This window comes from Magnolia sinica, chromosome 3, assembly GCF_029962835.1.
Source record: "Magnolia sinica isolate HGM2019 chromosome 3, MsV1, whole genome shotgun sequence".
Lineage (NCBI taxonomy): Eukaryota > Viridiplantae > Streptophyta > Magnoliopsida > Magnoliales > Magnoliaceae > Magnolia > Magnolia sinica.
The window spans coordinates 5,381,469-5,396,153 of NC_080575.1; the positions used below are offsets into that span (position 1 = coordinate 5,381,469).

General features: G+C 39.1%; 1 protein-coding gene and 1 long non-coding RNA gene across 2 annotated transcripts in view; both read right to left on the reverse strand.

Moving 5' to 3' along the window:
- Window positions 1-1,499: 1,499 nt before the first annotated feature.
- The window catches only part of LOC131239367 (uncharacterized), a 46,273-nt gene continuing 33,087 nt past the window's right edge, over window positions 1,500-14,685 (reverse strand). The window contains exons 2-3 of the long non-coding RNA XR_009168144.1: window positions 1,803-1,857; window positions 1,500-1,726 (exon numbers count right to left, since the gene is read on the reverse strand). This is a non-coding gene — a long non-coding RNA (uncharacterized LOC131239367). The remainder of the gene's footprint in view (window positions 1,727-1,802; window positions 1,858-14,685) is intronic.
- On the reverse strand, window positions 5,513-10,704 carry LOC131239366 (chaperone protein ClpC1, chloroplastic-like). The gene is made up of 9 exons (XM_058237047.1): window positions 10,103-10,704; window positions 9,303-9,418; window positions 9,092-9,214; window positions 8,834-9,019; window positions 8,322-8,537; window positions 7,927-8,144; window positions 7,621-7,696; window positions 7,311-7,400; window positions 5,513-6,679 (listed from the first exon to the last, which is right to left on the reverse strand). Exons 1-9 carry the CDS (start codon window positions 10,689-10,691, stop codon window positions 5,513-5,515), a joined length of 2,781 nt encoding a protein of 926 aa, XP_058093030.1. The 5' UTR covers window positions 10,692-10,704.

A 14,685-nucleotide genomic window follows, 5' to 3' on the forward strand; every position in this document is an offset into this window, starting at 1 on the left:
CCTTAAAAACAGACATATCTCACAAATTGGAATGAGTTATTCAACGTACCATATATGATTTTGGGATAGGATGAGCAACTTTAGCCAACCAACCCCACTATGCTGGGTTGCCCACGCTAAATTTGGGAGATTCCATCATATCGATGGCTGAATTCCATGTTTAATTCTGTTTTTATTATAAATAGTAAGTTTTAGTTTGATTATAACTCTTCATCCGTTAGACTTTAGGAGTTGCACCCTGAAAAGTGTTTAAAAAAATTAGGAGAATAACGTGCTTAAGCTACATAGGACAATTACTATAAATAGAAAATTTACAGTAAGTAATGAATTTTAAAAAAATTTAGTTATAGTTTAATTCTTAAACTTCTTTCTAGTCTTAGTATCTTTATTTAAAGGATTGTAGACTAGTTTATTTTAGCTATCAATCAATCAATAAATTTCTTTCATCTATTTTAAAATTATTTTTATTTATTTTTCTCATGGATTCGAGAAGTCTTTGTGAGGAGTCCAAATAAGCTCCGTAATCCTTGAGGAAGACGGTGATCGACCTCATCACGTTCATCCTTGCGTCACTGGACCAACCCTCCCTTATTTTAAGTGTAGTATAAACATAATATATTATCATATATATTAAAAATACAATATTAAATTATATAATACCTAAGAAATATCCATATAACTATTAAACAAAGACTCATAATGTGAAATAGCCATTTGTACAAAAAAAATGCTTATAACCATCTAATTACACGCTACATATTGTCATTTCTTAGTTTCATTTTGTCATTAATAACTTCATTATTTTTAAATAATAATAGATAAAAACAACACTCGGATTGTTCCATTGACAAAACTGAGATAAAGTTGGGCGAAAGATCCCAATTCAAAATAATTTCATGAATAAGTGGTATATCTTCAAGATACAATCAAGCATTTAGAAATTAATTAATGGGCTTCAGCGTAAATTATAGTACTTTGGTATCTCGCAAGGCTCATAACCTCGAGTTCATGTGTTCAAATATTGTCTCTTCAACATATTTTTTTATTGGTTAAAAACACATTTTTTAAGTGTGAATATGGTTATGGTATTGTTACTTGTCGACAAATTTGATCATCATGATTATATGATGTACACTTTCCAACCCCACCCATCCTTCTGCAATATTAACAATAAAAAGAATAAACATTAATAACATTCATTCAGGTATACAACCAATATACATATAGATTTCGGGAAAAGATTTCAAACCTTCTTGGCAAAAAAAAGAAGAAGCTTACTTAAAGGGAGTTAAAAAACAAAATTACAAATTCAATCAAATTCTAAACATTCTCTAAAAATTTTTAACAAAAATTAAATATTGGGGCCCATGGTGGGGCCCACATTTTGGACGGTAAAGACAACTTCCGCAACATAATAATTCAAGAAAGCAATAAACATAACAAGAACCAGAATTTCAAGCAAGAAATCAAGAGAATGTTCGAATACTTACAAGCACACTGATGGAAAGCCATCATCACGAGCACCTTCAGCCCAAACCGCTGCGCCAACTGAACAATGTTGAAATACCCGGTCCAATCATAAAATCCGGGAGCACCTCTTTCAACGATCCCCTACCAGACCTCAACTATGACGCCCTCTACACCAGAAAACGCCAATGCTCTCAACAAAAATATTATTATTTGGCACTGAATCACCAGCCAAACCTCAAAGCCAAAATCTTTGAATCTGAGTAATAATTTTTAACTTGTACATAAAATTTAAAGAAATATTTAGATAAAATTTTGAAGGGCAAATATATTACCTTTTTCAATTTACTTCATTATCTCAATCAATGACAAATATTTTGATATGTATCCCTACGATAGAAATAAAAGTATATAAAAATCAGAATATCTAAGTGATAATAGAAAAAGAATTCTAATTTAATATTATTATTATATTCTTATCTGAAAACTACTAAACACAAATCTATACTACTTAAACCAAAATACTAAGATGCCATTCTAAAAGCATAGTTCATCAATGTTTCAGGTATTTAAATAGCTTTCTTTCATTTTATTATTTTCTATTTTTAACTTTATTTCATAATATTCTCCAAATATTAATATGCCCTTAAAAAATGATAATCCCTTTTAACTTTAAATATTATGATTTTCTAAGCTTTTTTTTTTAAATCATTTTTGACGTCCAGAGAGGCAATAGTTATAGAAACTGATGCTGTGATATAGACCGCATTGTTAGGAGGCAGTGCGTGCCAATAGCATAAAGCTCAAGCTGACATTGCCAATTAATCATGAGAACATGAATTGTTGCGGCGTTTCCTTTCCAACAAAGATATTGCAATGGAGTGCGCTCTAGTTGTAGCTTACGGTGGTACCAATTAAGTAGATGTGGGGCCCACATAATGTGTGCACAACATCTAAACGGTCCACTATCCCATGTGTTTGAGTGCGTTTGGACTCTTCAATCACAAAGAAATAAATAGTTGGGATGCCCATGAAATGCAAAAGTTTCTTAAGATAATGTTTTTGAAAGAAATTTTTTTTAAAAAAAAAAACGTAGTAATTTCTCTTAACTTAATTAAAATTTCAATGTAATTCTTTTTTTTTTTTTTTTGGGTTTACTTAATTATAGAGATACTAAAAAAGGTGTGTTAACAAACAAAATAACCGTTTTACAAAAATAAATAAATAAATTTTACATTAAAAAAACATTTACCTTCTAAGAAAATATAAAAGTTGAATATGGCTCATTTTTAAGTTATTATGTGGGGTTAACCCATCGGCACATGAAACCTTTATAAGAGAAAATCATTGTAAAAATATGAGTAGATGGGTGTCATGCAAAAAGACGTTTTTCTACTTCCATGCAAGATTGGCTTGTGAGACCACAAAAGGAATCTTGTAACAGTCATTAAAGAAAGAATATATATATATATATATATATATATATATATATATATATATATATATATCTATATATCTCTATATATATATATATATATATATATATGCAAGCCCAACAATGTTAAATATGTTGGTTTAGGTGGGGCCCACAATTTGCCTTTAGGCAGATGTAGGTCCACATCCAAGGCAATTAATTTCAGGCCTAGATGTCAGGCCCAATCAAATCATGGGTATAGAGCCCTGGCCCAAATCCGGCCCAATGTAGGCCCATTATCAGCCTACAGATTATTATAGGAAACTGACAGTAAAATAAGTAATCAGCACTCAGCGATAGGGCTGTCAGCGGGTTTGATTTGATTCAGGTACTGGAGTATCCGTACGTGGCTTAGACATGATTTTAGTTGGGTCCAAAAAGGTTAGACCTTTACCCGACTCAAATTCTTAATGGGTCTAAAAATTTGGACCCAGACCCGTCTAATTTGGGAAGCGGATGGCCTGTTACCCGGACACAGATATATACCTGTGCCTGGGCTGTTTGGGGGTCCACAGAAATGTCCTTGACAAATCCACTCTGTCCATCCATATTCTAAAAACCACAATAGAAGAGGATTAAGTGATTAAAAACTGGAAAAATATCATTAAAGAGATAAAAAGAATTAAAGCTTTCTAGTGATATGTGATTTTCTGCAGAACACCATGATTTAACAGGAAGTTGAGATTAATAGGATAAGTGATTAAAAACTGACAAAGTATCATTGAAGAGAACAAGAATTAATGCTTTCTAGTGATATCTTACATGTAGAATGGTAATTGTGTGATTTTCTGTGGAACACATGGTGGAAGACATGTATAAGATCTGGACCAGTCATCCGATGGGCTATGACCCAAAATCAGGCAGACATTCCTCACCATTTGATCAGGACATGGCCCAAAAAATGCAATATAGCCATTTCTCAGCTCAAATTAAGAGCTTGGTATTGTGCATTTTGCATTACTTTTTAGGTAGTGGTTCATACATGGTATGACCTTTAATGATTGCTCCAGATCTTTTACCCATCCGCCACATGCCCCCAATGAGTACTTAATTACATAGATGCAGGCAAACCCAGATTAGAAAGACAAAAACCCTTCAATTCCTTACAGCTCATATATGGTATATAAATATTACATTTTCAGTCTTTTGGCTCTGATTCTGATAACCAGAAATTACAAATTAGGGGGAGAGATTATGAAGGGCATAACAATGAGTATCATACACTTAGGGAAAACCAGTTCCGCTCATGAGTTGACTTCGTCTAGAGGCATGGAGGTACGGCGGATAGAGAAATAGTGTAGATTTGTAGTGAGATCGTGGAGTGATTGGAGATAGATATTAATGCACTAATTCGTCCGGCTACACTTTATTTTGCTGAATATTTTCTCACCATGTGATTTTCAATTCCATTAACTTTTAGTGCATTTTTTCATTCATTTTTTTTTACAAAATTTTAAATTATATTTGATTGGTATAAAGTTGGGAGAGGAATATTCAGATTAATGTAATGTACATTCAGATTAATGTAATGTATAATTCCAAGCTACGGACAAGCCATAGGCAATCCGCTACCAATAATTTTTATTTATTTTTTAATTTTCTTAATAAACGCTGACGGCTTATAGGCGTCGGCGATGGACTTACACTGACAGCTGTAACAGTCGGCAATGGTGGTCAGAATTTCCAATGGTTAACGGCGTTGGCGAGCAAAGCCCATGCCCCCTTTCTTGATGGTCCTTCTAGTGGCTAAAAGCTGTTAAGGAAAGCTATTGCCGACGGTTTTTAGCTGTCAGCGTAGCCTTATTTTTTGTTAGCGGTAAATCTCAACATTGAAGAGATTATATTCTGTAAAAATCATGCCCTTTAATATAAAATCACATAAACAATAAAAAGGAAGAACCTACAAATATGAGGATATCCCATATCTAGCATAAGTCAATCCACGATTAAGTTTGAATATGATTTTAGTAATTAACCATCCCTATTTTTCATTTAAATCAAAAGGGAGTATCCAGGAGCATGAAATGGATAAAGAATGGAGGCTTTGAGATGAAGAAATTACGAGTTATTTATCATCAAAAGAAAAGAATGTGGATTTCTTACATTTTCCTAAAGATTTAGGAAGAATGAAACTTAAAATCGGAGTGTAATCCTCAACACCTAAGAGACAATTCTAAAACCTAATCTCTTGATAAAAGAGAAATAAAATATACAAATTATTATTCATTCAATAATAACAAAATAAGGTTTCTCACAATGTATATGTAAGCCATGAAAAAAGTAAAATTGCACTAAAGTCCCTAAAAACAAAAATAAAAATAAAAATAAAAAAAATAAAAAATTAAAGCCCTGAAAATAACGAAAAGACCAGGAAAAAAAAAGACCTAAAACTAAAACACTCGCGACAAGGTGTGAAATCCACCCCATGGTGGGTTATGCCGGGGTGGATTATGCCGCTCTTGCATGTGTCAAAAAATGAGTCCGATGTACCAGCGTCCATCCACATCAACATATCCGCTCCGGTATTCTGTTGGCGACCCCTCCTCCTTTGGTATACTCTAAAGATGCACATCACAATGGCTCTAGCTGTGGAATGCCAATGCTTCCATTGAGCACAGTTACATTTCCATCCGCATCAACGTCCACAATTGCAGAATCCCCCTCTTTGATCTCCCTTGTAAGCATCTTCTCTGCCAAGCTGTCCTCCAGAAGCCTCATGATCGCCCTCCTAAGTGGACGCGCCCCATAACTTGGGTTGTAACCTTCATCGACAACCCGGTCCCTGAATCTCTTCGTCACCTTAAGCTCGATATCCTTTGACTTCAGCCTCTCGAACACCTCCTTTAGCATGGTATCTGCAATCTCCTTCACCTCAAGCTTTGTTAGCTGCCGGAAGACAATTATCTCGTCCAACCTGTTCAAGAACTCTGGTCGGAAGTACTGCTTCAGCTCCTCAGTTACCAGGCTCTTTATCCGGTTGTAACTGTTGTCCTTCTCGTCATAGTCGACATCGAATCCAATCCGACGGCCACCCTTTTCAATCACACTGCTTCCGACGTTGGATGTCATGATCAAGAGGGTATTCTTAAAATCAACAGTGCGGCCCTTGCTATCCGTCAGCCTCCCATCTTCCAAAATCTGGAGCATCATGTTGAAAACATCTGGATGGGCCTTCTCAATCTCATCAAAGAGCACAACAGTGTAGGGACGGCGGCGAACAGCCTCCGTCAGCTGTCCACCTTCTGTGTACCCAACATAGCCAGGTGGTGAACCAATGAGCTTCGAGACTGTATGCCTCTCCATGAACTCACTCATGTCGAGACGGATCATGGCTTCCTCAGAGCCGAAATAAGAAGCAGCTAGTGCCTTTACCAATTCTGATTTTCCAACACCAGTCGGGCCAGAAAAGATAAAGCTGGCAATTGGGCGGTTGGGGTTCTTGAGGCCAACACGGGCGCGGCGGATGGTGCGACTGATGGATTTGACAGCTTCGTCCTGACCGATGACTCGCTTGTGGAGAGTCTCTTCCATTTTGAGGAGGCAGTCTGACTCGTCGCTTGAGACTTTCTCGACATGGATTCCAGTCCAAGAAGAGACAATATGCTGGATATCCACTTCTGTCACAATTGGACCTGCATTACCTGCCTCGCTTTCTGCTTTACTCTTCTCTTTGCCTTTCTTGATTAAGGCTGAGATCTGGATCTTTAGTTCCATTTCCCGATCACGCAGTTCACCAGCCTGCCAAAAATTCTCCAGTGTAAGCATATAATGGGTATGCAAGAGGATAGCAGACAATCTAACCATGGATATGCAAGAGATGTTATTATAAATATGGTTTTCTTGCCATAGTTCTACATGGTAATTGTGGTAATTGTGGTTTTGCTGCTTCAAGAGAAATGTAATGGCTACACATGATAATGGGACTATGAATCTTACTATCCCCCACAGGCCACAGTACATAACGCCCCACATACAAGATGTGGCATCCATCAAATGAGTGGCAGGGTGTATGTGGCATTGCCCAAAAACCAGACTCAGATGATTGAACCATAGTTTAATGAACAGCCAGGATCCCACCTGTGACATCCATATAATGCATCCATGTTGATGCATCCCCCCCCTGATCGACCTGGTTTTTTCAGGCACATGGTGGGGACATCTGATGAACATCCAGGATCCCACACACATTTCATATCAGCATAAGTGGGGAATAGAACTTGGGTTCCTACTCTTGTTAGGGGCAATAGTAGGAATCTTACCGGAAATAAAGGATCATGAAACTGTTCCAGATTATACAACCAGACACTACTGTAAAATTAGAATAAGTAAATTGCAGTTACAGATGCATAAGCAACAAAATGCAGTGTACCTTTCCAAAGTCTTGACTGCGGACAGCTTCATTTTTCTCCTTGGCAATCTGTCTGAGCTCTTTGTCAAGCTCTCTAGCATCCTCAGGAAGCTGCCACCAAGAAAGTAAATAACTTAATGTATGGTAGCTGAATGGGGTGGGGGCATTGCCTGTGTAATTTTCTTTTGTTTTCTTGTTTGCAAGTTTTGCTCTGTTCTGTTGCTTTTCTGTTTTTTGGGCTTTGCCCTTCTTTAATAAAGTTGTGATCCTTCAAAAAAAAAAAAGGTAGCAACGGCGTAAACGCATTTTGGTAAAGAAATTGAACCAATACCTGTGCATGACGAAGCCGAATACGAGAACCAGCCTCATCAACCAAGTCAATTGCTTTATCGGGGAGGAAGCGGTCACTGAAGCACATGGAAACATCTAATAGAAGTAAAAGAGACTCTGAATGCATACAAACAGACGAGCAGAAATAAGACATTTAGGAATTAAAAAAGCACACAACCAGGATAACAGAGGGATCTACAAAGGATTGTTTTATTGGTCTCCTTATTAAGATCCTTTTGATACATATTTTAAGGTAAAGATATGATGGGATTGAATGTGGTGGGCGTAAATCTTCAATACCACAAACCTTATGTATTGATATGACAACTGTGTAGCAGCAACTAGAGCATCATCTGTGTAACGGAGTTTGTGGTGAAGTTCATATCTTTCTCGTAGCCCCTTCAGAATTTGTATTGTCTCATCTACAGATGGTTCAGGCACTTTTACTGGCTGGAATCGCCGTTCCAGAGCTGGGTCTTTCTCAATGTGCTTCCGGTATTCATCAAGTGTCGTGGCACCGATACACTACACCACATTAAATCAGGATCTTAGCAAAATACAAGTGGATCCTTACAAGTCAATACATGTTTAAGATCAAAGGTGAGGGCTGAGGTTTGAATCAGAGTCCCAAATACAAGTCAATACATGTTTAAGATCAAAGACATCTGGTAATCCCACATGGATGTATTAATCCTAATTTACCTGAAGTTCACCTCTTGCCAGAGCTGGTTTCAAGATGTTTGCAGCATCAATTGCACCCTCAGCTGCTCCTGCTCCAATCAGAGTATGTACCTCATCAATAAATAGTATTATCTCATCACTTTGTTTGATTTCCTCCATCAGCTTCTTTAATCTCTCCTCAAACTCTCCACGATATTTTGTTCCAGCAACAAGAAGCCCCATATCCAGGGTAATCACCTGGATTGCAAAGAAATAAAAAATGAAGGGAAGACTGCAAAACATACAGCATTGTATCTATATGAAGAGTAATTGCAAGTTTTCAAAGTAAAAAGACCATGAAGAGGAAATAAAAAATTTAAACCAGGGGATCCTTTGAAAGAATAAAGCAATTCAGCAGACCATGGGTACATCTCGTGAAACAATTTCATGAACATGGGAAATTATGAATCAAAAGCAAATACAGCAAGCTCAGTTTATTATGGAAGTATTGATTTATGATCGAGTTGATTTGCCAAATGAACTTTATCCCTCACATTCTTTCCTTCAATAGTCTCTGGTACATCCCCATTAGCAATGCGCTGAGCTAGCCCTTCTGCAATCGCTGTCTTCCCGACACCAGGCTCTCCAATAAGGAGAGGGTTGTTCTTTGTCCGCCTGCCCAAAATTTGGGTCACCCGCTCTATTTGTTGTTTCCTTCCAACCACAGGATCTAATTTACCCTGAAAAGATAAACATGCTTAGAAAAGACATTTCACCAAATACAATAATATGATTATAAGCATCACGAATACCTCCTCCGCCAACTTTGTTAGATTGGTACCATACTCCTCAAGCGTCAGCATCTTATTGCCGCTGCTTCCACCTCCAACCCCAGCACCAAAAACTTCTGTACTTTCACCCACCATGCGAATGATCTGCTGATGCCAACAAAGCTTAGTAATGAAATGAGAACATGGAATGTGTTATATGCACACAGGATCTGAATATATATTGCAAACTTGCCTGTTTACGGATGTTAGCAGGGTCAGCTCCAAGGTTATCAAGGACTCGATCAGCAACACCTTCACCTTCACGAAGCAGGCCAAGGAGCAAGTGCTCAGATCCTATATAATTATGACCTGAAAATTTCAACAGTGGAATTAGTGAGTTCGTCTTTCAAAGAAAGTAACATATTTCTTTAGTGTCAGTAAATAAATGTTAAGGAGATATTTATTCAGTTGATACAGTTTTTTGCTAGTGAAAAAGATGTATAAAGAAAATGAAAACAAAAAGAATCAAGACAAAAAACAAACAAGAAGCAACAAGAAAAGACAATGAAAATGTGTCCAGTGGGAGAGCTAAAGTCACAAGGCTTGCTAACCATGGTTGGTTGTATTATCCAAAACCGGTACATATTGCCCGATCTGTACTGGTATCTCCCATGAACAAGAACAATACACCCGCAGCCCAAAGCAACCTGATACAAGGGGACTAAAATGGGCTCTATCACTGGTAACTGATAAGGTACATGGAAATCGATTTACAAACCATGTAACTAAAATATAAGTGGCTGCATTCAAAACGGTCCTTACTCTTGCTCCAGTGGTAGACTCTCAGGAGTTTCAACACCTGGTCAACGGTTCGAGTACCCATAGATGGTGAAATCCCACTACGGCGTGAGTGTGTTAAAAAATAATAATAATAATAATAATAATAATAATAATAATAATAAAAGTGGCTGCATTCAAAAGTATATCAATGTAATATTGAGCAATGAATTGAAGACACATTTATCAATAGCTTGCGTGTGAAAAAAAAATTACCAAGTTGACGGGCTTCTTCTAGAGAAATTTCCAAAACACGCTTTGCACGATGTGTAAATAGTATCTCCACAGCAAGAAATCCACTGCCCCTTCCAACAATCTTCTCCACTTCCAACCGGGCATCCCTGAGATTAATTCCCATGGATTTCAGAACTTTAGCAGCAATACCAGTCTGTTCACCAATAAGGCCTAACAGGATCTGTTCTGTGCCAACAAAATTGTGTCCTAGCCGTCTGGCCTCTTCTTGTGCAAGTAAAATAACTTTCATGGCCTTGTCTGTGAAGCGCCCAAATATAGCCACAGCTACTCCTCGGCTAGCCTTTCCCCTTGGGAAAGAGATAGCAGCTGCAACTGTAGCATTAAAATCTTGGTCTGCTATTCGCATCATATCCAAAGCATTTGATTCCCTCAGTCCAGTGAAACCTCTCACACATGGGATGTGTGCTCTCACATTGCACATCATTTTCACACATGGGGTGTGTGCTCTCACATTGCACATCATTCTGGCAGTCTTTCCTCGAAGTCGTCTATGATTCTCAATCACGATGGCAACAGGGGGGATTGCTGCGTGAATTAGAGCCCCAGTCATGATTCCCACCAACAAGAAGCAACTCTAAGTGACCAAATAGCCTGCTGACAATGCATATATACAGGATTAGTGATGAAGCTTATACCTGAAAGTGTACGAAATAGCCATACATGAATTTGTCAAAGTACTAACTTCAAAGTCAGAAAAATCAAAACCTCATTCACATAGCAACATTAGATTAAGCTGAAAGAATTAATGCCTTCAGAAACCAAAAACTATAAGGCACAAAAATAGAAATGGCCAGGGGGGGGGGGGGTCATTATATTGGATTAAGCAACCGATCAAGCTCTGTTTTCATTAATCCTTTTAAGTTAATATAAAATTTTAAGATTAATGCCTTTGATCTTCATAAGTAATTAGGGATTCGGATGATCTTACTTAACAATCGCAGGATCTGAACCCGTGCGTGACCCTGACTCATTGCTGGACTCAGCCCGATCTTTGAACCCGAGTCAACGACTCAGTCGACCGTGGTTGCAGCACCAACACTTCGTCAGTAGCTGGTAGCCGTTGCTGCCTTTGCTTCTTCTCTCTCCTTCTATCTTTCTCTCTCTCTTTTCTTCTTCTTTCTTTCTTTTCTCTCCAGCATCGGGTGTGATAGATTTATTTTATCTTGCACCCTCCGGAACGTTCCAGCGGAACGTTTTCTTGTGCGAACGAGTTACGCAGGTTTCGTGCGCACGATGCGGTTAAAGCTCTTCTTTTCTTCCCATAGCTGATCTCCTCCGCTCATTTCTTCTAACTTTGCATTAATCCTAACGGTCCATTGAATGATTGTTTTTGGATCATGGAACGAATGGTCAGTGAGGGGTGGACGGTCGATCTTCCGATGGGGAAGATACCTTCGCTTTAATGGTAAGTTTTCTTCTGATTTCTTTTCTTTCGTGTTCTTTCTTTCTGTTGGTTCGGATTAGTTTAAGGAAACTTGGGTGGGCCTTGGATTGAAGGTCCCGATCGTTTCTTTGAGAAGTCCAGCGAAAACGTGTAACCGCCTTCCTAACGCGGTTTCGCAAATCACTGCCGAATCTCCTGGGATTCCTGGCGTCGCAGGGAGTCACTGAATTTCTAGGTCGTGGTCGGATGCTCCCTTGATGAGGGTTGAAGGATTCGGATCACGTCAGAACCGTCGATCCCGGAAGTTTTGGCAAGAGAAGGTCTCGCCGTCGTGGTTTGTTTGGTTTCTGTCACAGCGAGCGGAAGCTTTGATGTTTTTTGGTTTGGTTGTTGATTCTGTGTGGGCTACTTGTAATGGTCCTTCGCTGGATCCATTCCGTACATATGTTTCATGGGGTAGTGTGGGGAAATAAGAAAGAGAAGGGAAAGAAGAAGAAAAGATTTAACAGTTTGCAACCGTTCGAACCTAGATTCTGAATCAACAACTCATCAAGTTGCTGCACATGTGGTAGCTTCTCTTTCTCTCTTCTTTGCTGTCGGCGATTGGCAGGAGCTTCTTTGGCTGAACCCAGACTCTTGCTGGAGTTCAACGGGTCTGGCCACTGTTCTCAATGCCTGACCGGCCGTCTCTGATCCCTCTCTCTCTCTCTCTCTCTCTCTCTCTTTGAAGTCTACCTCTCCCAGTGGTAGGAGTGGGATTTTATAGGATTTCCACGCTTCTCGGTGGTTCTGTACAAGGCGGATTACGTCCTACTGGGCAGGGCTCTGTGGGGCCCACCATGATGTAATTGTTTTATCCACTCCGTTCATTGCTTTTCTCAGATAATTTTAAGATGTAACACTGAAAATGAAGCACGTATACAGCTCCACTGGACCACACCAAAGGAAGCTGTAGTGATAATGACACCCACCATTGAAACTTTTCTAAGGGCCACCGTGATGTTTTTTTACCATCCAACCTATTCATAAGGTAACTTAGACGTAGATGAAGTGAAAACACAAATATTGATTGATCCAAAACTTCTCCAACTCCCAAGAAGTTTTTAATGGCGTACGTTCAATCCCAACTTTGTGGTCCACTTAAGACCTGTAACTACCTAATTTTTTGGATAATATCTGAAAATGAAAACAATGAATGGCGTGGATAAAACACTTACATCACTTTGGCCCCCATAGAGCCCTGCCTGAATAGATCACTGTCCGGGCAGGGGTAGGACGCAATCCGCGTCCGGTTCTCCACTATGGATGTGGCGTGTAGAAGGAATGGTGCAAGTGTAGATTGTTGAAATATTTGGTTGAATTAAATAGACTATTAAAATCGAGAATCAAAAAAGGAAAATAAAATTTTAAGAAAGAAAAACTTATTGAATTGAGTCGAGGCGTGATTGAGTCACTCGACTTGAAATCGAATTTGATCCCCTTGGACAGCGTCCCAAGTGCAATAGGTTTCCAGAGCAATTAACCTCTAGGATACAACGACTATGACCCGGTCCCAGCGGTACGCTCACTGTACACGGCTCGAACCACTTGCAGTTTAATCCGAAAGTACTGAGTTGACTCGGCAATGAACTCAGTAGAAAAATGCTTAAAACCGAATATCAGAGAGCGTTTTATAAGAGAAGAATTTTCCGTATATTGAAACTGAAATCGGTAGTCTTTATATAGACTCTAAAGTGGTGCATAAGCACCCTTTACAAAAGGTTAAGTCCGTTGGGTTTAAACCCAATAGAGGCGACCAACCGGAAGGGATGCATCTCTCTGGTTTAAAACGAAAAAGCGCAAGTGCGAGTACACTCTTGCACATACAGTCCTGCTAGTATCCATACACACACCCACGCGAATACACTCACACCGCACCCACACCCGGGCCCACGCCCAGCCCAGCTCGTCCCGTCCCGTCGCGTCGCCCACGCGCATGCGCACACGCACACAGACTCGGACTCGGACTCAGACTTGGCTCGGCACGGCTCGGCGCGGGCGCCCGCGTGTGTGGTCAATGGCATAGATTAGAGATATGCCCCCTGAAAGAGGCTCAAGCCCTAAGCAAAAAGACTATCTTATATACAAGATAGTTTACTTTGTCAAATCCGATGTGGGATAAAACCCACAACTTTTCAAAAATGGAGGAAAATCACTGAAAATTTGAAAATTTAAATTTTAATATTATTTTAAAACAAAATATAACAATCCCCCACATGTTTTAAAATAAAACTCTTTCGGATTAAAGCGTAATAGTTGTGCAATGGTGCCGGCGTCACCATAGACTTGAACCGACATTATAGTAAGCAAGATAGGTCTACAGGAATCAGGTGACACCATAGTCTTGAACATGAATCCTTTTAATATAGATCGCAAGTACATGCCACTCACACAACTCTTCCTCTGCAAGTGATTCTGCGGTTCGGTGCGTTTCAGCCATACACCATTACCTGGATTTCATGAGTGCTCTAGAGAATTCGCCTAGATTCTCATAGGAAGCGGCATCCACCTCCACACTCATATAGGTGAATTCCATCAAGTGTATGCAGCAACTGTATACACCACCAAATATATGGCTATGGATTCATTAAGAGTTCTAAAAACTCATCTTTTTGCATTTCTGCTCGCACTGTACACCATAAAAGTAGCTCATATAACTCAGTGCAATCGTCTACCTCGTGTCTTGTTGTTTACCCATTGAACCTATCTCATGGGATCTCCACTTGTAAAAGTTGGGTTACCGACACTGGTAGCTCATATATTAGGCTCAGCCCCATTCCCTTCGATGTATCATTGACTAACCTTTTATATAGTCCTTTGATCAGAGGATCTGCTAGATTCTTTTCTGACCTCAAAAGGTCAATAGATATGACTCCATCACGCAACATGTGTTTCACTATGTTATGTCTGAGTCTAATATGTCTGCTTTTGCCATTATATATTTTACCTTTTGCTTTCGCTATAGTTGCTTGACAGTCACAATGAATAGACACGGCCAATACAGGCTTTGGCCACAATGGTATATCAGTTAAGAGATTTCTAAGCCACTCGGCTTCTGATCTAGCCTTTTCTAAGGCAATAAACTCGGATCCATAGTAGACCGAGCGATACATGTCTGCTT